This window comes from Trachymyrmex cornetzi, unplaced genomic scaffold (assembly GCF_001594075.2).
Source record: "Trachymyrmex cornetzi isolate Tcor2-1 unplaced genomic scaffold, Tcor1.1 scaffold123, whole genome shotgun sequence".
In the NCBI taxonomy this organism is placed as follows: domain Eukaryota; kingdom Metazoa; phylum Arthropoda; class Insecta; order Hymenoptera; family Formicidae; genus Trachymyrmex; species Trachymyrmex cornetzi.
In genome coordinates, this window is record NW_017295795.1 from 326,673 (window position 1) to 351,747 (window position 25,075).

Sequence of the window (25,075 nt, forward strand, 5' to 3'; positions counted from 1 at the left end):
TCTAACTACCCTCCGTCGCGTAGGAGAGACCTTTCTCGCCACAGCCTGACGAGACACGTTCTTGGATGAAGACATACACACGTACATGCGTACGTGCACGCGGACACTCGTACATGGTCATGATCGTGCATTCCTAATGTCTTCCTTACGAACAATCTACTGACCGGACCGTCTCCTCGTTAGACCGTTCTCACACTTGCGATCTGTTTATAGACGTCATGAATGTCTTAAAGCACGTGGAGCAGAATCGATTCGGCGTATTTGTGCGTAAATATTTGTTTATCTGATAGCATCTGTTTTAGTCTTACACACACAGAAATCTAAATTAATACTGATTAATTTAATATTAAAAAGTACTGATTAATTACTTATTTTGAATATTAAAGCACTCTCTAAATTCTTTGGAGTGGAATTTTACTTTAAAAAGTGAAATCTTTCAAAGATTGAAAATTTTGCCACTCTTTTTCAAGATTAGCAGAATTTTCACTCTTTCGAGCGAGACTTTATTCCAAAGAATTTAGAGAGCATTGAATAATAGTACTTTTAATACTCATAATAAGTAATTAAACATTATCTTTCAGTATTAAATTTCTATGAAACTATATATATGTTGAAGATTGTAAATAGATATATATTAATATAGAATTATATATATACAAATAGGTATACATAATTAAAATATTAAGTCAATCAATGAAAATCTAATTTTAGATTGTTTAATTATAATCGCGGATACGATTCGCGGATATTGTATTTATGAAGCTTTTTCTAAAGCTCTGAGGATTTATATTTTCTTTCGAAAGAAGGATTTTCTGGTTGACAAATATAAATTTATTTGACAAGAATATAACTCATATATACACACACATTAAAAATATGTCTTATCAATTAAAAAAAGATCTTGATAAAAACCTAATATACAAATCTAAAAATTCGTCAAAGATAGAACTCAACATATGCTTTCAGTTGTAATTTTTTTAAACAATGCTCCTTCTGAAATGTTTACTTACATCATCTTGAAAGTTTTTATGAGCGTGAATAATTTATGTATACGGAAAAAATGATGTATTAATTAACATTAATCGCCAGCAATCTAATTCGATAGTATTAACGAAATAAATATTGTTATTAACAAGATTATTTTTAGTTAAACTGCTATTGGCTAATGCTGTTAATACAACATCATTTTTTCCATGTAGTTAAAGGGAATATTCCGCTAAGGTACGATCGATCACCTGGTGAAATTGTGTGGAATCAGCTTTACGTACTGTATCTGGAAAGACACGTGCATCTCAGTCTGTATTGTCTGTAACAGACAGTCCCTCGGAGAATTGTTATAAATATTATATTGTACGTAAGAGAGAACAGCGAACAATTAAGGTGAAATGAGCGAATTCGGCGAAGTCACTAGCGACGGTGATTAAGCTTTTAGATGTTCGCGCGCGTTAGAGATTTTATTGTCACCCTCTCGGGGATTTTCACAGAGATCACGATCGTTCCCGTGGCACTCCTCGCAACACATTATCCTAGCTATTATCCGGAATCCCGCTAATGTACCTACCGAGATTAACGGATCATCACGCGAAAATCGTTCCGCTTCCGCGAAAAAGGGCGAGGAACTCGCACGTGTCGCGCTCGTGCGACCGTAGTCCCGGCATCGATCGGCGATTTCTGGGAGGTGACTTCATTCGGGGATTCCGTGGCGGTCACGCTTTCGTTTTCTTCGACCTATGTATATACCTGGCGGAGGGACAGAGCAAGAGAGAAAAGGATGAAGAATAGCTACCCCGTCAGGTACCACCACCCACCGCCATTATCGCTACATATATGTGAGAACTTCGACCTCCGTTAGGAGGACGCGCGTAAAGCCCAGATCGTCACGTTCTCGTACGATCGATTCCGTCCGCTATTTTTTATGATTAAATTTTCCGCTGACTTTCTCGTCGATTAAAAACCTGGACGCCACAGGTCTGTCGTGCAGGTATGAAAGTCCCCCGCGGGACTTTCCTTGGAGACTCTATACTGCAAATCCAAATGTGTAATTAATTTTCATGTGTGTGTTTGTGTGTGTGTGCGTGCATGTATGTGATTTAGTTTTATGTATAAAAATAACATTATGCTATAGCACTATACATTTAAATGTGTATAATAATAATATATGTATTATAATTTTTACACAGAAAATTAGATCACACATGTCATACGAGTACTCATATGAAGGCATCTATTAAGTTATGATACATTTGGATTTGCAGTGTAAACTCGAATATATAATTAGTGCCTTCATATACCTATGTGTGTATATTAATTTAGTTTTCTATGTAACGGTACATTATACTACACGTTTAAACGTAAATCCATTTTTATGTATACAGAGAGAGAGAGAGAGAGAGAGAGAGAGTAGTGTATTATTTTTACATAGAAAACTAAATTACACATATATGAAGACACTTATTGCACACGCGTGGATTTGCGGGTAAACTTGTTTTCGGCAGGCTGATTTCTGTGCAAAGCTGATTGTAAAAACAATTTCAGGCTTATTCATTTAATTTCTTGGTTGATCTAATGTAAGAACTGATATATCTTTACGCAAACTTAAGATTTTTTTTATTTTATTATTTATAATTTATGAGTTATATTTACGATTTTGCATCATAATAAAAGCATAAAAATGCACTCTTCTCGGTGAAGTCGTTAATAAATAGATTTTTTCGGGAACGAAAGTTCGCATTAATTCCTTTCGAGCAAAATCCTGTTCCGACTTACGTTTGCCACATCCCACGGAGAAATCGCTTCTAGGAAATTGCATCTGCAGATCTTGGATCTTTAGTCGAAACGTGGGAATCGAGATGTCGCGAGACAACAATCGTCTCTCATTATGATCCAAGTACTTGCATCAGTCTCTCATAACCGTTTATTGATGGAGTCCGCGGTCTGTATGGACATAAATAGAAAAACGGTTGTCGCAGAAGATAAGTAATAGAACTTGACGAAAGCCGAGGCTGCGACCTGCCGCTCGTTATCACCGGAAGAAAGGCTAAGTGGAACGTTAATGGGAAAATCGAAGGCGCGCGCGCGTGCGGGGTTACGCGATTGGAATAATCACGGGTCGGAGGTCAGCACGGATGTATAATTCCTATCCCGCACTTCCGTGGTCGCAAAGGAGGGTCGCTTTGCCAGTTTTTCCTGTTTTGATTTCCACTTTTGAAATCAGAGTTGCCACAAAACTGAAAATCAGGGAAAAGTCAGGGAATTTTGCCAAATTTTTTGGAAAATAAAAATTCTTGGCTTTAAAGAAGTTCAGTGTACGTCATACTTATATATGTACAGTTTTAGAACACTATCCACTTAATAAGTAAAAATGCATGCAATGTCAACATTAACAATAATTTACACTACTATACGTTAAATTGATCAATCAACAAAATATTTAACAGTTTTTAAATCAGGACGAAAATTAAAAAATTTCAAGATATTATTGTAAGTCGAGAAAAATCATGAAATTTTATTTGAAAACAGAAAGAAGTTATGGGAAATTTTAGAATGAGAAATTTGTGACAACTCTGAAAACCCTTCATCTTTGCTTCATGTCTTTTGATCACGCCTCCATAATTAGACTTCAAATGATGAACATATAATATATTTAACGGTTATACGACAAGAGAGGGGATTTAATCGCCTTATTACATTTTATCTCGCGTAATTGAAATTAAGACGCCGCTGCACTTAAGGCGTCGCAACGCGTCAGAAGGTACATTGCTTTTAATAGCTGCAGAAAAGCTGCAGCTTTGCATAACTGTTGTAAGATTTTTAACATGATTGGTTTTTGCCTTTAGAGTCTCGTTAAACCCAAATATATAAACCAATGGTATTAGAGAATCTGACGATAGTTGCAAAATTTTATTTCTTGCGCTGTTAGATATTAAAGCAATACGGGTAAAATTCAGTGAGTTAAATGTAACATCTTATTATTTTTAATTTCCATATATACCAAAATGTAAATCAATCTATTTTTGTGTTTGTTTCAAAGTAAACAATATTCATAATAACACTTAGTGAATAATAAATTAAATTTGAGTTAAATTTAATATATTTTTTTGAGTTAAATTGTTTAACTTCATTATTTCAGTTAAATAGATGACATATATTAAATACGAGCAATGCCAACCTATAGTAATGATTAAAAATAACTCAAATTGGGTATAATTTGACATTATGAATTTAACAGTGTACTAAAGAAGAGAATATCACAATGGTTGCAAAAAGCTTTTTTCTACTATAATTCTATAAATCCCGGCGATCCCAGAGGAATCAAAATTCGATCGATGGTCTAGATTTAGATCTTGGTGCAGAAGTCTTCGCGGAAGATAAATTTTTGCTGCTGGAGAACAGAAGCGAGGTAGCAAGCATCTCGACGGAGACGATGAGGGAATTCGAGCGGATGGTCTGACGATAGTCTGAAGTGCAGAAGAAGAACGGTACTCGCGCAAGAGGCCGGAAGGCGAGAAGTGATGACGGGAGGATGGAGATTCGAAAGGGAAGAAGAAAGGAAGAAATGGAGGAAAGAAGAAGATCACTCGCTCGGGAGAGTCGGGAGTCATTTTCTCGGATCTTGCTCGCCAACTCCACGTTCGAGCGGTTGCAGTCGGTGCACAAAATTCCGAGAAGCGACGGCCCTTTACCTGGCCCGCCGCGAGGAGACGAGTTCTGCGATCGCGAGGGAACGAAAAAACCGGAGGGACACTCGAGACACAGACGGAGACGGACTTACCACCGGATATCTCGGAATGGAATTCAATGACTGGAATCGAATCATCAAATGTTACGTATTCTTAATCTTAACAATCCTTCGCATTCGTTTTATATGAGGTATAACTAATTACAGTATCTCTCAGCTTATTAGAGTCGACTTGAGAAATATTTTTACCTTTGACAAATTCCAATTTTATGCGCTGCCTACAATTTTCATAGGAAAAAGATAATATTTTTTGCTTTTCTTTTAGAAAAAAAAACGTACATAGATTTATAAATTTTACAAAGAAATATCACATTTTTATGTAAAAATTCATATATAAATTAACTATAAAGTCACATATAATTAATAATTAATAATCGATGTATGTATAATCTTCACTGATTCTCATTTAAATAATAAAGACTTCTTTTTTATACTCACAATTGCTTATTTTTAACAATTAATACTTGACCTTTAGTACACGATTGGGTTATTCATGTCTTACGTATTTCTTTTTTTTTTAACACTATATGCATCAAGAAATTAATTATAACGTTTATATACAATATTTTTTTAATACACAACTTTACAAGTACTATCTAAAGATGCCAAAGTACAAAAATTACTTAATAATTCCTTTATATATATATGTGTGTACTGACAATAAAATTTAGTATCAATAATATACATAAAATTACATAAATCTATTCATGTATTCTGCTGTTGTTTTCTCTTGTCCTGCATACTATTTATAAATAGATGTCTTTTGACATTTTTGAAGCAAATCAGCAGAAAGTGAAACAACAATTTTAACGATAACGTAATCGTTATCTCTTGCCAAATAAGAATAATGTGAATTTATACGTATTAGAATTGAAATACGTACGGAGATTCATTTTGTCGAATGCATTTATCTCTTTACAGCCATCATAACGTGAAATCCGGACGTCCTTTAAATGTCTCCTAGGAATCGGAATTACGGATGATCGAAGATCAGAATGTCCTACGCGTGTTACTCTTACGTGGAAAATTCACCCCATTCGACGAGACACCTTCAACGCTCAGCTCGGTTCTGCTCACAATCAGTTGAACTCGCTCGCTCCTTGTCTCTCTCTCGCTCGCTCTCCTCGGACTCGTCGCGCGCGCATTGCGCGACGTGCCGCGGAGGGAGCGAACTCGTTGGATATATACATGCACACGCGATATCATAGCGGCGAGCAGTCGACACGCGGCACTCGTACGAAGCGGGTCTCCTCGTGCTCTCCTTCCCTCCTCCTGCGGCCGAAGGAGAGAAAGGAAGAAGAGAGACACAAGTATTTTAAGCTCATCTCCGCGAAATCTTCGACGGTAAAATTCGTCGAAAGGACCCGGCTCTACGATATCACACCACGGATTAATTACTCGTCGATCAATCGCGACATTTTACGCGATGACTCTATTTACCGGAACGGAAAGAGAAAACACGACGTGAAGTTTCTCCCCGTTGAACATCCGGCTTCGATCTTCGTCTCGGCGGGCGCACTCTTAGAATTAGTCGCGCGTGGATTCCTGAGAGATCGATTGGGGACGTCGCTCGATTGTACCAACGAAACACAAGATCCTCTCACTCTCGGACGTGTCGTGAAGACGACTCTCGCGGAGAGATCGCCGTGAACGCGGAAGTAACCGGAATCAGCCGGTACCAACCGGATCTAGGAGTATTATTTGTCTCGTCAAAAAATCCGTCCGCTCGTCAGCGGGCCGTATCAGCTCCAATTTAAATAATTAGGAGCTTCGGTTTAAGAAATTAGGAGCTCCAGCTTAAGGAGTTAGGAACTCCAGTTTGAGACTTAGTTTGCTTCATCTTCAGGAATCTCCTGAATCGGAGAGAACCAGCAAAACCTTTAAAAAGCAGTACTCCACACTCCGATACTCGAGTAGCCGGCGTGAGACCGGCCACGAGATTGTGTCCCTGGCTATGGACAAACTCCCAATAATCCCTCGAAGTGGTATTATTCACAACAACGCGGACCACCAGAAGGAGCGTCAAGAGAGAGCAACGACGACGACGACGACGACGACGACGACGGGGGTGGCGGTGGCGGCGGCGGTGGTAGTCGGTGGTGCGGAGGCACGATGCAGCACAAGAAGCGGCGCGATCCCCGATAACGCTGCCGCCGATCGTCGATTCCCTATCGCATCGGCGAGAGGAGAAGAATACACTCAAAGAAGACGCTCGGGAATTGCTGATACGTCGCAGCCGATCAGCTGCGCACGTCGGAGACGTCGGGACGCTTTGGTCGCGATCGCGCGACCACGTAGAAATACATGGCACGCGGAAAATAAAGGCGGATCGTCAAGGATCGACGTTATCGGTGATCATGCAGAGCGGGACTGTGCTCTCGATGCGACGGACTCGGCAGGATTTTGGAACGTCAGGACTCCCGACGACGACCGCCACACTTGTTGCGTCTCGATCGACGCGGCCACGTTTCTCGCGCGGCGTGGACCAGCCTCACCAGCCCGCGACCTTATCGTCGAACGGCGGCATCGACGAGCTGGTAGTGCCCTGCTGACTCGCAGCAGGTCCATCGGGGGAGGTGAGGAGATATTTCGCAGCACGGTGAATGATATTACGATAGGAAGGGAAGATCGGTTTTTCGAGACTCCGCTCGTCGGTACCACGGATTTTCCCGAGTGCAACGGACGTACCTTATCCAGCAACGCTTCAAGTATCGTGCTCCATGGAGTGAACGGAGGATCATCGACAACTGTCCGCGACGTCCGCGGAAGACCGATCGATAGCGACGTCAACACGGAGAACCCTCGGACCAGTGGTCCCGCCAGGCTGATCGAAATCGGTATCGTCGAATCCTCGTGCGAGGAGCAACCGTGCGTTCTCGCTGAGGAGATTGTACGCCGAAGAGACACCTCGTCTACGGTGCGATTTCCCGCGAAACTCGATCCCGGTGGACGTGCGTGGCGGACCAAGGCGGACACGCGCTGGAGATTGCCGAGGATCGGCCTCGTCCAGCGAACTCTTCTGCTGGGACTACTCGCGACGAGTCTGCTCTGCGACATGGTGCTGTCCGCGCCATCGTCATCGTCAGTTCTCGAGGACGATGTCGAAGAGGAAGAGCTAGGAATGCCGAGGAACAGCCTTGGCGACGACGAGCTGGAGGTTATCAGGAGGAGCATCGTGCAAGGCCTCGGGCTCCAGAGGATACCTGATCCTTCGAAGGTAGGTCTGGTCGAACACGGCATTAGCGAGAATACAAAGTATCGTATACTGTTAAATATTAGAAAAAAGCAAATTTAAATCAATTTCTTGAATTAAATAACATTTTGTTATTTTTAATTTCCAAGTGGGTCGAAATATATTATATAATACAAAAACGTTTGGTTAAAAAAACAATCACATCTAATTAATTCATATCTGTGATCAATTAGTTTGAAAGTGAACAAAGTGATAAATTAAATTTGAGTAAAATTTAATACATTTCTTGAGTTAAATTGTTTAACTTTATTGTTTTAGTTAAATTAATGTCAAGAGAGAGAGAATACCTGTACACACTGAAAGAAAAGATTGGCTGAATATGGCATAGCATTTTTATTAATTGGTTGCAGCAGTCAATTTTTCGTTGCGTTAGCCTATCGAAATCCTATATGACATTGCGGATAGACTTGTTCCTCACACGGAAAAAAAATTTTACTTGTTTCAAGGAAAAATTATTTGATTCAAGAAAATAATTTTCTCAAATAGTCCCTAGCAGGCATTTAAAATTAATTTATGAAACAATTTTCTCGTTACTAGTAAATATTTTTGGTAACCAAGAAATTGATTTTTGAAATAAAAATTATATTTTATAAAAAGTAACCAATGTACGATTTCTAATAATCATGTCATAAATTTAAGAAAAATATTCTCTTATTAACAACAATCAGATTCAAATAATGACATTTATTAGATTTAATAAAACAATTTTCTACTGACAGGTAATTGTGTTTTTATTAGAATAAAATATTTTCTTCATTGATAAATTATTTGTGCGCGCGCTTCAGGATAATATTTTATTGGAACAAAAAACAAATTTATTATGGCAAATAATTAATTCTTTCAATCAATAAATTACAGTTCAAAAAAATGTGTTTACTTGAAACAAGTAAATTTTTTTTTCCGTGCACGCAAACAAAAAGTGTAGCTGCTGCGACCAATTAAAAATGCTATGTCAATATTTTATCATCTAATTTGCTGCAACAGCCAATCTTTTTTTTTCAGTCTAGGAGCGATCTACAAGAATAATTAAAAATAACTCAAATTAGATATAATTTGATATTATAAATCTAACAGTATATATAACTGCAGTCTTCGACATTTTCTTTCGTATTAAAATGCTATTTTTTATTAACGATATAATAATTAAAGTATTTTTTTTATATATTAATGTATCATAATACCAGTCCTAAATTTTGTATTTACCTTGCTACTTAGAAACACTTAATTTCTATTGTAACTCGAGAGAAGAACGTATAAAGATTATTATCGAAATGTCTTTTCTGAAAATTACAATACGATACTTTGTATTGGCTCCGCCAGTATGGGTGATACATGAAGACAGAACGAATGAGAATATATAGTGTATTGCGAAAGCACGGTGCTGCATTTAGGTATCATAAATTAATGCAAAAATATTAACGATATATAAGGCGTTCCAAATTCCTCACGCTTTTATGAGCCGCGGATTATTTCAATAACTCGAATTTTTTTATGAATAAAGATAGTCGGGCAATAAATCTTTTTTGAATTACTATTACAAGCCTGACGAGAAGCGGGTGACGCCTTTGCGAAATAGTCATTTTATGCTGCGCGTAAATAACGAAATCGCATTTTATACCACAAACGTAATTTTTAATCCAAAGGAATTTTAATTATTTTTACGACGCGCAGTTTTTATTTTGACGACCCTAGAACTCCACACAAATCATATGGAAAAAGTAGCTTCGATCAAATTTACTGAAACTGTAACGTTTTTTTAGATTATGAAATATATGTGTGCTGATCACAAGTCTCCAGGCACAATCATAAAAAATGGACAAATTTTACTGTAGCCATTTAAAACTTACTATTTTGGATCTAATCGGACTGAAACGTAACTTTATTTACTCAACTATTTATTCTTTGGTAACTGTACTTTTAATACTTTTGTACACAGTCAATATAATTCATCAATATAAAAGAGTCAATAGATAAAATTCAATAATGACTCAATTGATGTAAAGAAAACACAATAGTCGCTTTTCAAAAAATTATGCAATTTGCAATATGCAACTATTCTTTGAAAAAGAACTGTATGCTTTTTATTTATACCAATTGATTCATTTAATTATTCTGTGCATAAAAGTATTAAGGTATTCTCTAAATTTTTTGGAGTGAATCTCACTCCAATGAATTTAAAAGTACATTTATCAAAAATGAATAGCTTAGTAGATAAAGTACTTTTCGTCCGATTAAAAAAATAGCAACTTTCATAGTACAGCAAAATCTGTTCATTTTTTGTGGTTGTATTTTTTGAACATCTCATAATCTACAAAATATCACAGTTTTACCCAATTTGACTGAAGCCATTTTTTTAGGCATATGATTTGTGTGAGACCCTTTGAAGATTGCTGAAAAGGAGATCCACGCATCCGATAGGATTATTTTCGGACGAAGAAGAATCTACGAATTCATTTAAAGAAAATGATCTAGAAACAGCATCTGGTTTTAAAAGCGAATGGTCGAACGTCTCAATGCCAGACTATTTAAAATCGATCTCGTAAAAAAAAAAAAGATAGAAGAGTCTCGCCTTATGCGTATCGACGATTCGTGCCTCGATGGTGAAAAAAAAGCCGATAAATCCTAAATTATTACAGAGGCGATAAGAGACGAACGCGGTGACGACGACGACGTCGCGCTCATTTGCGCCTTCGAGTTCGTTGATCGAGGACGATGCGTTGCGTTGTCGAAATTACTTGAATAAACGTCAGCTCTGCAGCCCTCTCCACGCCAGAGAACGATTGAATTTTACCGGCGACCGTATCTCGAGTTTCGCGTTTTTACGCCGGTTTCATAACGGCAAAAATAGGGAGTTTTTGTTATAACTAAAATCATGTTATCTCTTTCTTAATTAGTTGTTAAGAAGAAGATAACCTGACTTTAGTGTTCACCGTATCTGGATAAACGTATTACGAAAACTCTCTATTCTTATGAAAATTATCCAAATCTACGGGGGAATTTTTTGCCATGAGATCTGAAAGATGGAGAGCTCGCCTCTATATCTCTCATTTATGAACATTCTTTCATACCTATCTAAAGTACAGTCACGAAACTATTTATCCGAATAATGCGTCGTTATATTAATGATTCGTTTAAACTATGTACTATCCAATTGTTAATTTTTAAAGGGCGCTCGAAAAGAACGACTTTATTGAAAGATCTGGAATATTACTGGATGTAGATCTGAAAATAATTTTGTTAGACCATCGAAATAATTTTATCGGAAACTCAAACTGGTTGTTATATAAAATATCAAAATTTTTTACAGCATTACTCGTCATTTTTAGTCTCTGACATAATTATTTTGATGGTCTAACAAAATTATTTTCAGATCTGTATCCAGCAAAATTTTAGCAAAATCGTATTTTCTGGCGAGATCTATTTCTAAAATTTTACAAATTAATTCATTAATTTAATTGTACTTCTTGCTCCAAAATATGATTATTTCAGCGCCACTACAGTGATTTTCCCGTTCTGTAAAAGTTAAAGATGGTAGCTCCACTTACGCATTAGTTTACATTTATATTTGGACAACTTAAGTAATTGTAAAACTATGTATACAGTGCCGCAATGCGGTATGTAAAATGACAATTTTTAACATACGGATAACAGTTTGAAGAAATTATTGATATAGCTAATGACACATTATTCAGCAATTAGTTTCGTGTCTCTAGATATTACAACATATCTACTTGTCGTGCGAGTGTGCGAGCTATATATTTAAATAATCTAGATCGAATGGGCCAGACTTATTGCGATTTACCCGCGCTATTACCTTCTATAGATAAAATTACATTCGCAAGGGGAAAAAAAGCATGGATAAAGATTTTCTCGGCTGGAGTTAACCCCAGGCGAGCGTTATAATCGTACGAAAATAGATTTTGCGAATTATTAAAGCGGCGTATTCCCGCTACTCTCTCCGAAACTCTTCAAGGGTAGGCAGGTGGTGTAAATCCCGGCGTCCTCGCAGCCACGGAGGCATCAAAGTGTATACACGCGTGTGTACCCCATTGATTCGCGCACGCCGATGTACGCCTGTATTTATAGATCGCCCGTAAATCAGACGGGAAACGTACCTTAACGTTCCGTACGTGAAAGTACAAACGAGAGCGCGCGGACCTTTGCGGGAAGGAGAAAGGGCGAGAGCCCCAGGTTCGTTGACCATCCGGCCGGGCTGAAAAAGGTATTAGCCTTTGCACGTCTCGCGTCGCGCGCGCGGGCTGAAAGCTGAAACGCGAGCTGCGCGCACTGTGCACTGTGCGATGAAAAAGCACGACAATGCCGTTCCAGGGGGAGACGCGTGACACGTCGCGTGGTCGTCCAGATCATTAGTCTCGTAAAACGCTCCGCACGAAACACGCGGGTTGGAAAAAGCCTGGGGAGGGTCCTTAATCCCTCGATCTCACTGTGTGCCTCCCATTCCTTTCTTTTTTCTCCTCTCGTATCGCGTCGCACGCATCTCTCATGCCGACATTTTTATTTATTTTAGCCTATTCCACCTTACATTATTCGTGCGCTTCGTTAATATTGTGCCATGCATATATGTATATCTCTCGTGCGCTGACAATAAGAAAAAAAAACTGTTCATTTGAATAAATTAATTTTCAATCTCATTTTAACTTACTGTTTATGAGAATTTATAATTCTCGGAATTAAAAAGAAATAAAAGAATAAATTGAATCGAGATTGAAATTAATCTTAATTGATGAAATCGGGCCTGAGTCAAATATAATATATTTGACTGAAATAATTACGTAGAAATCTCATCTATAAAAAGTTTTAACATTCTAGCGGCCTCAGTTTGAGTTTTCAATAAAATTATTTGCAAATCTGTATCTTAGCTAAATTTTTAGATACTTGAAAGCAAAATCATTCGTCAAAGCGTAAAATTCTAGATGAGAGGGTTAATAAAAAAAATGCAAATTGTCAGATGTAGCATAAAGAAAATTAATTTAATTGACCAAAAAATTTACATTTGTTTGGCACAAAGAGATTTGTCATTTTTTAGACAAAAGGATTTATAACTGCGTTTAATAAACGCACTGTCAGCTTCGCCCGGTTATATTATATTTTTATTCTACGTTATACTAATATACTGTATGCGTAGAAGAAGCGAAACGTGAGAACGTATCTTCATTCTGTAAACGTTTGAAGTTTCAAAAGCCGCGGCTTCGGCTTCGCGAAGGACGTCCGCTCTTTTCTTTCCGGTTCCAGTTTTCGCGTTTGCCTCGCCTAATCTCGGCGCGAGAAATTATTTCGTCAGAAGAGATCTCCTTTTTCCGCTTTCGAAAACCTCGCATACTTCGCGTCGTCGTATCCGCGAGTACGCGCGATCTGGCATATATATATACGCGTTGTTTGCCTAGACGGTTCGCTGCTAATGATCGGCGTGTCCCTTTGTCAAGTGCCGACCTGGGTAAACAATCTTACGACCGAATGCAGTTCCTGTCGTAGATAACGCCATGCCGCGGTGGATTATACACGTTGCGATCTTTATCTTTGCCGCACGACCAGCCTCATCTCGTCTCTATTATCGTAGCATGGCGAGAGCCGATGTTACCGCTTGTACCTCGCGCCTTGATTTACGTCCCATTGAAACCGCATCCGTTCAAGGATCGGGGCTTCGAAGAGGCCCCAAAAAATAAAAGGAAGCCGAAAGAGCCGAGTGAGTTAATCATGCACCTCGAGAGAAAGTTTAATTTCGAGAAGATGTGTTGTACAATGTTACGTCGAAGATTGCGAGTCAAATGAAAGATCAAGAGTATCAAGACGCAAATTAAGTCTAATCTATTAAATCAATGTACTCTTTTTTGCTCCTTATTTTTTCCCTTTTTACAATTTTTTACTAGGACTGTCACTTTTGATAATTTCGAAGGTTCGAAGCTTTGAAAGAGAATTCGAATTTTCAAAGTTAATTTAGAATCTTTGAAATTTAAGGTTTAAGAAGTTTCGAAGTTTCGAAAACTTTGAAGCTCGAAATTTCAAAGCACCTTAAACTTCGAAGGTTAAGAGTTAACTTCGAAAATCCGATTCTACTAAAACTTCGAAGTCGTCAAAAGTAACAGCTCTATATACTTTGTTATTTTTTATCTTATTATTACTTTTTACTCGTGCTTTTTTGCCTCTTATCTTGTTTTTTCGTTTTTTGTCGCTCAAAATAATCTAATCTGCAATAAGTATAACGTTCTTTGCTTTTTGTTTCTTGCCTTTCCTCTTTTTTCTTATCATGGTTCTTGTCTTTTAGAAAGTTTATTAACTTTTATCTTTATTAAAATTTGTCACTTTTATCTTGGACGACAAAAAATCAAGAAACAGAATAAAAGGCAAAAAGGCAAGAAGTGATACAAAGAGTCCAATAAAATTACTTTCAGATCTAACTAAATTTTTAGATATTCGACAAAACCGTTCTTTTCATGAATGTATTTCCAGTCGTTATGACCTCATTCCGTCGAGATTTCGTGATCGAAATCTTGACGCTGCAGGTTGATGACATCTCGATAATGTACATACGTATTTTTAGAACATTATCACACTCTTTCGTGAATTAAGGATTAAATGCCTCAGGATAACGATATCCTTTAAGAAGATATATTTTTGGAGCCTCGCTCCATTCTTATGCGATCTCAGGATTAAACACCCCCCGAAACGACAATCCTTATTGAAAGAATGTATCTTTAGCACCGTGTTATTCTTCCTTTGAAATTGATCTATTCGGGACGATTTGAGAGGATATATTTCCAGACATTATCTGTGAATCTCGGGAACGTGTCGCGTGTCCCACTCATCCTGCAGAGTTTGCGAAATCGCAACCGAGGCATAAAGGCGACCGGCTCGACGAAAAGGCGCGCGAGCGTTCGCCAAAAGGAGCATAATGAGTCGCACGAGAAGAAAGAGCTGAGAAGCACAGGAGGTGGAAGAAAGGACGAAAGGACAGGAGCTCGCGACCTCCGTCGAGACTTCCTTGGCCTCTCTCGTCTCGTCTCGTCTCGTCTCATCGCGTCGCTTCCACGTCGTTTCATTCGAACGCTGTCTCGAAGGGCTCGCTGTTGATGCATAGGCGGCTTTTGTTCTGCAAATGCACCCCGGCGCAACGTGTCGCACACGTCGACTGTCGACGGTTTGTGGAGGTAAAAAGAAGAATCGGCGACGAGAGAAGCTGCAGAGACGCGAGAAGTCGCTCGTTACGTTCCGATGTCATGCCGGGAGGAGAGACAAAGGCCGGGGATCCATGTCGCCGTCGTTAGATCCCCATCGCGGTAATTAAGTGTGTCAAGGAATACGCCTAGGCGCCTCCAAGCACGCGGACCAGCGTGGACCGCATTCCGGGGAAGACGCCCAGGAGGGGAAAACCGGCAGGTTGAGCCGCAGCGAGAGACGCGGTGCGATTAACTAGCGCCAGCTTTTCGTGTGTCGACTGGCGCGATAACTATAAATCAGGAATGCACTCCGGCAGTACTTTCTTCAAGTTGAAAATCAGCGTGTCGCCTCTTCCCTCCTCCTTCTCTGAGAGTATAAACGGCGGAGTTGATTGAGCGTCGTCGAAATAAGTCGAGGTTGCGGCAGGCGCAATCAGCCTCGTTTACTTCAATGCGTCTGATTGGTTCTAATGCAAACTTGGAATTTGTTAGGAACGAGCCGTCGCGTTGTTGCGACGGCGGAGATTTAAGAGGACATAAATATACCTTTAATAATTAAAATTTTTTAATATATTCGAGATCACGAGATTGATGTCACTAATATAATCGTTTTACAAATTATGGTCCGCTTTCACGTTAAACTTCTCAATTTATAACCCGGGAATAATCACTGGGGAATATTTTTATATCTCAGCGACAAAAAAACAAATTATTGAAAAATATTGTTTTATATGGATATTGTTTAACATATTTTTTATTTTTATTTATATTTATATTTATTTTTTTTTTTCGAACCTTTAATACAGAATTTTGAAAACCCGCCATAACAAGATGTTATATTAAAATCTTGATTTTTTAAAGAAATACTGCCATAATAAACTATTTAACATGATTATATTTCGCTTTATATTTGTTTGGTTTCTATATTTACTTTTTTTAGAAATTGTAATTAAATCCGTATCTATAATATTCTCACGTATTTATAAATCAGAAAACAATCAATAATGTAATAGCGGGTTGTTACTCTTTTGTTAGTACACATAATGGTTCATGAATTAATTTTTGTTATTTTAATAAATAAACAAAAATTATAATGGGATTGTGTACTTAAAAATTGTATATAAATATTAAAACTATAATTACTTGATGCACCTAATTTTTCAAAGAAAAGAAATGTGCAGAAAACAAATGACTCAGTCATGGATATTAAGGGTTAATAACAGTGTTTTTATTTAGGGTATAAAAATATCCCAGGTAGTCATTTATGTAAAAATAAAATTAGATGACTACTCTTGGTTAATATTCATCGATACCGCCGCAATTACGCCCTAATTACATCCATTGAATGTGCAACTTTCTCAGACGAGGTCGTAAGGGTGAAGTCTCTTTCGTTCTTTTTTTTTCGATTATTAACAGTATTATTGCGTGGAAAGTATTCGCGGTGGCGGTACGTCATCGTGCTTAATGACGTTCCTCAGGTCCGGTCACGGCGGCGGTAGCATGTGCCGACAGACCAGAGTATAGTCCTCGCCTCCTGCGAAATTACACCACGATGCGGCTTGTCATTATCCAATCCTGGACGTTTTATTCCACGCAGCCTTTCGTGCACGCTGCCGAACGCGCGCATTAACGGCGAAAGCAGCGCGACCCGCCCGCTCCGAATCTTCTTGTTCTTCCGTCCCGAGATAGAGTTCGTCTCTCCTATCATTAGGCGATTAATGGATCGTCTCGACGTGAGACAAACCCTCCCTCAGCATATGCACGAGACAAATTCAAATATTAATTCTTCGATTCTTAGTTACGGTTTCCAATTATTGCTACTTTCGGTGGAATTTTTATGAAAATTTGAAATAAAAACAAATTTATTTTTTATATATATATATATATATATAATCGCATTATTTTCTGTTTTTATATTATTTTTTTATTTATATCTGATTAGCCTTTTGTGTTTACGAAGAAAAGGAACATATCATTAAGCTTGAATGTTTAACATTCTGATATTGATTATGTAATTTTTTAACGTCGTAAACTCGTAAATGTAATTTCCCAGAAATTTGCTAAGATAGAGATAATAATGACAAATGTCATCGTTTATAGCTGTGAAAATTTTTACATTGTTGAAGATATAACACATCGACGCGATACTTGCTGATCTTCCGCATGCAACAGGTGTCATGCAGACACGTGGTTATACCAGCTTCAGATAGAATTATCTCGATACTGTCAAACTGATTAGAGCAGAATTTGTATAACTCAGCTTGATGCTATCGACTAGAATTACATAGTCGATGATATTTATACTTATAGTCGGATAGGATTCCTGCATCGAGCGTGGGCGTTTTATCTTGCATGTGCATAGAACGCGTAGGAATATGCTACATCATGTTACATCACAAAACATCAAACAGATACCTTTCTCGAAAAGGAAGAAAGAAAAAGGTCAACTTTCCCAGGTAAATAGTTTCAGTTGAGTGCCAGTAATTATAAGTATTTATTATTAAAAAACATGGAAACATGTTAATTTTCACAAATATATTTATTACAAACGTAATCTGAGACATCTGGCCATCAGGTCGAAGGATTATAGCTACTCTCTTTCAGAAACGCGAATCTAACCATTACATTAAAGTATTTAATCCTCATACATTACTTGCGTGATTTTTTAACGCAACTATTCGCGTGAAGAGTGTTTTTAACACTTCAACATTGTTTTTCAATTTTCATTGTTCTTTTTAATAATTTACGATTAAAAAAAGATTGATAATAATGATATAATGGTTTATACATCCTCTCTCTTTCGATGAACATAAATATAAAAAATTTTTTTTATTATGAAACAATTTGCATTAAATATTATATAATAAGGTGTGTAAATAGCATTCATATATTTAATAAATGTATAAGATTGGGATTTCCTCTCCAACACTCTACGCGAATAATAAAGGGTTAACGTCACAATTAATGTTGGTGCAATAGAAAAAGAGTCTGATTGCATTAATTGTAATTCTAGTTGAAAATGGGCAAATGAAATTTTCTTATTGAATCTACATAATTCATATTATTATTATTTATATGATAATTTGGTTAAGATAACCAGAATTCTAATCAATATGAATCCTCGTACATTTTCAACCAGAATTTTTTCTCAGTGGGTATTCGGAACAGTTTTTGCTCGAAATACAAAGTAAACGTGCGAGGTAAAAGGTTCGCCAGACAATAAAACAATGAGAATCTACAAACAAACCGGCGATGTGGCTTCAGGATCATCGATGCGTATATATACATTTATTCGCGCGGCGTTAGGACACACGCGTGGGTGGTCCGTCTTCTTGGCCCACTTTCGCTTACGCATGCACGAGCACGTGCGTGCCGGGCCACGCTTGCTCCCGGTGTTCTCGCGATAATAAAGCGACGAGCTCGGAGAGCATCCACGTGCGCGCGACGCGACCGCCACGGCCGCGGTTGGGGGGTACACGCATTCCTCTGCGTGTATATACCTGCTGCCGCGTGCGTCCGTGCGTGCAACGGCATCGGTGATATTTAATACATGGCCGACCAGTTCTGCACGACACGTTTGCTCTCATCTTTCTATTGTAAAACGTGAAAGCCGGCGAGATCGTACAGCCAGTTCGCCATCTGCCGCACTGTGCGATGGCGAAGAATTGCGAGGTGAGATCAATTCGAACCTTAAGTAAGGTAAATGTACCAATTAGTGCCCATGACACAATTATTGGACGAAGTGAAAAAGATTTTTAATAAATTCGTCTTATATTACATTTTTAGAAATAACGAATTTATTTGGAGTCGTAATTAAAAGTCCAACTGGCTACTAATTGGTACATTTACCTTTCTGATCCGCGGTGAGAAACATGTGTAACTATCAAGTTGATCTCTAGTCGAGCACGTGCAATTTTGCTCGAGGAAATATATTGCAATGGGTATATAAATATACGAATACTTGAATGGTAATTTAATTCTTTTTTTTTTTATTAAACTGTCTGTTACGAAAGCTGTATAAATGAATGCACAACGGGATGTATATTATTAATGGAGGTGAGAGGGAATGTTTGCGAGATACATTTATTCACGCAGAAAAGGTTCAACAAAGTCAAATGACAAAGTAAAAGATTGAATGCAACGGCAGACTTGGGTGCCGTTAGACGTCGAAATGCGTGAGGAAGTCTCCGCCAGGTATAAATGTCACGCATGACGTTATCAAGAATTACATGATGTGTGCCGTGATTGCCTATCAAGGATTACAACAATTCAGCATCCCGCAGACGCGTATCAGGCAGTTACATCGTGTATATACGGATTCCGCGAAAGGATTAACCTTTGAGTGTTATACGGCATTACCCAACGGGCAACGGCGATGGGCGTTGTGCGTTCTCACGCGCCGTGCGACACGCGTGCGTAAAACAAATACCCTTTAAATACGAGCCGAAAATTAGTCTCTTGAAATAGTCTAAGGACTAATCAATATGCTTTTTACTTAATCTTTCTTGCTTTTTGCCACGTTTTCAATTTTTCAGAGAAATCTCAAAATGAGTGAAAATTGTTTCAATCGATAACGTATAAATACCGCTACTTGGAATAGAGTCTCAAAAAATATGAAACTTTGCATAAGTTTAAAATAGATGGATCTAATTACGATAAAAAATGTTTTAGTTGCTATAATTCGATTTTAGATGCAAGCAACCCCCTTTTAAATAAAATCGGGTTTTACAAAGTTGAGACGAACTTTGGGAGAGACAAGAAATACGATTGTCGATAAAATAGTCACAAAGAGACGAAAAGGCATGGAAGCAAGGAACGGGAAGCAAAGAGCACATTATAGATTAGCTTCAACAGCAATGGAGACATAATAAAAAGTTTCCAAGTGCGAAGGACTTGACGTATGCCGCTCGACGGGATCGGCGTGTCGCAATCGCGAGCCGTAGCCGTAACTTCTTCTCCGACAGGCGATTCCCATGATGACGCAATTTCGTTACTCCCAGATGTAGATCGTTCCTCGTAATTCCGACATGTTTCTAAAAGCCGTCCAACGTGCGGAGTGTCGCAATAAATACGCGTGCGGTGACGACGATCCTCCAACGACTCGAAAGTTCCGATGATTTCGCTCGTAAAAAAAAATGACGGCATCATTCGGCGAACGGTGACGTCAATTCGCTGTCGATTATTTAATTTGGAGCGAATTTTGACAAGTGACAACTAATGTCCAGAAACGAGACTGAAAACGTCTAAAAGACGTCAAAGACATTTTTGCAAAAGGCATCTTAAGCGATGTTTACAAGAGATCACAAGGCGTAACAAATAATCCAACCATAGTCGATTATTATTCTTCTCACATATGATTATGATTGGTCGATTTCTTCCGGTTTAAGGCTTAAAGCTTGAAGTTTTACACCTTCAAATCTCATTGCAGACATCACTCTAAAGACGTCTAAAAGACATCTTCGAGTATGCCTCTATTTTGGGCTTCGTTATCTGAGAAGCCATCACTGATGGCTTTAACTCACCGCTTGAGGTTTTCTGACCTCAAATTCGATCTCTATATAGCGGGAGGATGATTTGCATACCAATGCTTTCGACACTCGCGCGATAATTAATTCTTTCTCTAGCGATCGATTATTGATTATGCCACCTCTCTATGTCATCGATAGTTTCATACTCGTGTTACTTGTCAAAGGATTGATAAATGGTGAGATTTATGATCGCGTGGATGATGCAGCGACACGTGTATTGAAAGGGGATTCTGAAGTTATCTGTTGCAGTGTTTCATCGATTATTTTTCAAATAAGTATTTTTCTAACTGCCTTTATATACACAGATTTAAACATCCCTTTCTACAATTAAAGGGATTCTAAACCAACAGGAATTACCGACAATTTCATGTTGCCAATTTCTCCGAATTGGCTTTATAGATCACCAAATTCTTTTACACAATAAAAGTACGCACAAAAAAAAACACTGACCACACTAAATTTGACGAGAAAATTGGAAACAAAATTAAAAGTTCACTTTATTTCAGCTCTCACAGCTGTGTGTCACCTCAGCTTATAATTTCCTTAGTGCAGAAATTCTGTAGGTCGTACGTACCAAATAATACCTTTCCCGGAAGCGTATAACATGCACAAACAATCCTGAGTTTGCGAAATTGTGATCGAAGGCCTAATAAAAAAGATTTTCCAAAATTAAAGTTGCATTTTTTGTATAACAATTACTTTTTTCCTCTTTTATAAATAAATTCGAAAATCAGTAAGAGAGGAAAAAAGTAATTGTTAAATAAAAATTATGATTAGTTGGTAATACAAACGGCTCTAGGATCCCTTTGAAGTATAAATGGTAATACAGTTTTTCCAACCGTTTTTACGCAAAAAAAAGTGGAAAATTACAATTTTGTTATCAGCTTTTGGCGTCTATTCGTAACAATATTTGTTTTATACATATACAAATGTTATACTTTGCATATGTAAAACAATCCTGGTTTGGATTACATGTATAACTTAAGTTGAATTCTTAAAATTAAACGTATATAGATACCTAATAATTAGTTACTTTGAAAATTTGTGCGTATGTGTGCGTGCGATATTGATGCAGTAGTGTGTAATGTTGTACCAATGACACGTAAATCGTATGTGTTAAGTCCTATTAACTCGATAAAATAAACTATAGGATCTTTCTTAATCCTATTTAATTGGACGACTCCACATTTTTTTACTTTACACTTTAATTTTTCAATGCTGCCGATTAATATGGCTTCGTGTATGTCATGTAAATCTGAGTATGCAAATTGAAGTCTTTTTGAGAAATTGGAGTACCATTTGTTTTATTTTATTCTTTTAATCTTCCAGATTGAGTTTGCAAAAGTAATCGATGCTACTCTGAAACTTCTCAGTGTATTCCACCTTCAGAAAGCTTTCTGCGCTCGTAATCATGTCCAACTCGTTCAATTATCATCATTTCTAAATTATATTTCTCGCCAATCATTCACTCTTTGGAATTTTCATAATTATACGGTGCGTGTTGCTACGCACATTTTTTTCGCTCGTCGAGTCGACGACTATAAATAACGGTCGCGAATTAATGTATCGCCGCACTGTATAAATAACGATCGTTCGATGAATTTATCAAGTCGCTGCCACTTTCTTCGAAAATTCATACCGCCTATTATAAAATTCCGGTTTACATTCGCACGATTCATCACAATGTAAGAAGAGTATCGCATTATTTCGACCAATTCGAAAGTTTATCCCGAGTGGTGAGTAAAATTTCGCCGTAGTGGACCACGAAGTGATTTGGCCGCAGGTGAAATTTGAATGTCACTGGGAAATTCCAACATGAATTGCCTTTGTGAAATCCGACGCGATGGGGGATGTCTTCTTGAATTATTTGAGGTATATCTCGATTCATAGAAAAGGGGACTGCTCAAAAAGAATCGGAATTACCTGTCGTTTATCACATTTTTCGTCATTTCATTGTCATCTAAAATAATCGAACTTTTTACGACACCCTATATTTATGTTATTTAAGTTATTACATAATGTTATATGAAACGAATATAATTAGTATATTGTATATACAAGGGAGATATTTTTTAAGTTATTTTTAGAAAGTAAACATTAATTAGCAATTTATTAACAAAAAATTAAGTAAGATGTATATTTCTCAAAATTATTTTACCTAAAAATTATGTGTAATAGTTATAATATGCTACCTTAATAATAAGCAAAAATGAAAAATTGTCTTATTTGGAGATATAAAAAATATTTGTACAATCGAAAAATTTAGCTTTTAAGATCATGAATCATGAATACGGTTATTTTTTACGAAACTCTTTTACATTAGGACAAATTTTTCATTGTTAATTAATTGCTTATTAATAGTTTATTTATAAATAAGACTTTATAAAAACATCCTCTGTATGAATTGATGAATTCTTTTCGCACGTTCATTGTATTATTATATTGCTCTACACGGTTTTGCTAAAGTATCTATTATACAAATTTAGATACAGACCTGAAAATAATTTTATTGGATTAATAATTACATAAGATGCTTAAATTAATTGCTAGAATGTCAAAACTTTTTGCAGCATTGTTCAGTATGGCTTGTGAGATTTCTATGTAATTATTTTGTTGATCCAACAAAATTATTTTCAGACCAGTATCCAGCTAAATATTTAGACACTTCAAGAAAATCGTTCTTTCTATATTCTATATAATTATGGTCAAATACTTTTTGTATTTACTGTATTGTATTTACTGTACTAATTGTGGTCGAAACATGCAATAAAAGAAAGAAAAATATTGATGACGAACGCTGACTACCGATTCGATTACAAAGTGTTGAAACAGGAAAAGTCACGTGGAGAGACAATGACAGATTAATGAGGCGTCAATTGAGGATCAAACAGCGAGATAACATGGATAATAGAGGCTGCTAATAGAAACTTCAGTTTAGTGACGGAATAATGAGGTATCTCGCGCGCGTTCTAAGAAAATATTTGCCTCGTATTTGTTACTATCGAATGCCAGTTTCTACCTCCACTGCAGATTAACTTTAATCTGGGTTTAACTTGCTTTTCATCTTTTTGTAGTTTTAAGAATTAGAAAAGGATAAAACAACGCTTAAAAACGATAAGGACAACGCTTCATTAATTTTTCAGGGTGGCGAATGCCATTGTTTAAATACACGCTGAAATTAAAAGATCAGAGTTTACGATGGGTGTTTCCCAATTGTAAAATCATACGGCGACACGAATTGTATTCTAATTGCCATAATCGTCGACACAACATTACACATCCGTACTTAGCCTGAAGGCTACTAGTAGTCGGCTGTGTAAGCTTGTGTTTTCTAGTGACAATTACATGTTACTAATCGCGGTGGCTATAAATAAGATGGAAGACGTTGGTATTTTTGCTTTTTTCATTTAATACAGGTAAAAAGCTACATTTAATCTAACTCTTTTCGAAATCATATGCACAGCGTGCATAGAAAAAATATTATTCCATTGCTAAGAAAAGTGATTACTTTCTTCCTTTTAAGTAATAGTTATCGTTAACAAAAAAATATCTTCTCGATACTAATCTTAAAATATACTTATTGCAAATTTTAGAAAAACTCATTATTTATGTGTATTCAAAAAAAGAATTAATTTTCTTTTGAAGGATATTATAAAATTTCTCGAAGACGCAAACCTTGTATATTATAATAAATCAATCGAATTTGCTTTAATTTGATAATCTTGATTGAAGTATTAAACTTACTAGAATTCGAACTTACCACACATATAGTATGTATTTTTCTGTATGTATATTCAGTTCCAATTGAGTCGTGCACAATGCTACAGTTTATGCGTCTCTGTGCATGTTTGTGTTAAAATGTGTTAAGCAATTGGAAAGCACTCGATGTTTATCATTCGCCTCGGTAGTCGGTATCGCCGAAGCCGCAGACGTAAAATCCGGTCCGGGGAACCTTGACGCGGTTCCGAGATTGCGGCGAGGGGGTACAGAGAGCCGCGACTAATCAGTTAAGGCGAGAGAGATTGAATCGTGGGAACCGCATAATTGTATCTCTGGTACAGATTGTCCCGCGATTTCGTCGCATCCGTTCACGGCGGCCAGCGCGCGAACAAGTCAACCGGTCAATCGCGTTAGCCATTAATTGTTTCCAGTTATAAACTCCATCGCGCGCGGCGCGCATCGTGTCGTAATTTATCATGATCCACCGGCGCTCACGTTGGGACTCACGTTGTATAACGTATGCCTCATTAAACAGACGTCCCCCGTCTTCTTGGTGCGTACTTTGTTGGAATTTACGAACGTCAGGCGCGCAATGTTGTTGAAGGAAAATGCGTTTAATTTTAGCACGTCAGTGCGTCGGACGAACGTCAAATACCATCCC

At 37.5% G+C, this 25,075-nt stretch overlaps 1 protein-coding gene across 1 annotated transcript in view; it reads left to right on the forward strand.

Moving 5' to 3' along the window:
- Nucleotides 1-6,490: 6,490 nt before the first annotated feature.
- The window catches only part of mav (TGF-beta domain-containing family member maverick), a 45,197-nt gene continuing 26,612 nt past the window's right edge, over nucleotides 6,491-25,075 (forward strand). The window contains exon 1 of the mRNA XM_018521022.1: nucleotides 6,491-7,955. Within this exon, the coding sequence (XP_018376524.1) occupies nucleotides 6,693-7,955 (1,263 nt within the window). The 5' untranslated portion in view covers nucleotides 6,491-6,692. The remainder of the gene's footprint in view (nucleotides 7,956-25,075) is intronic.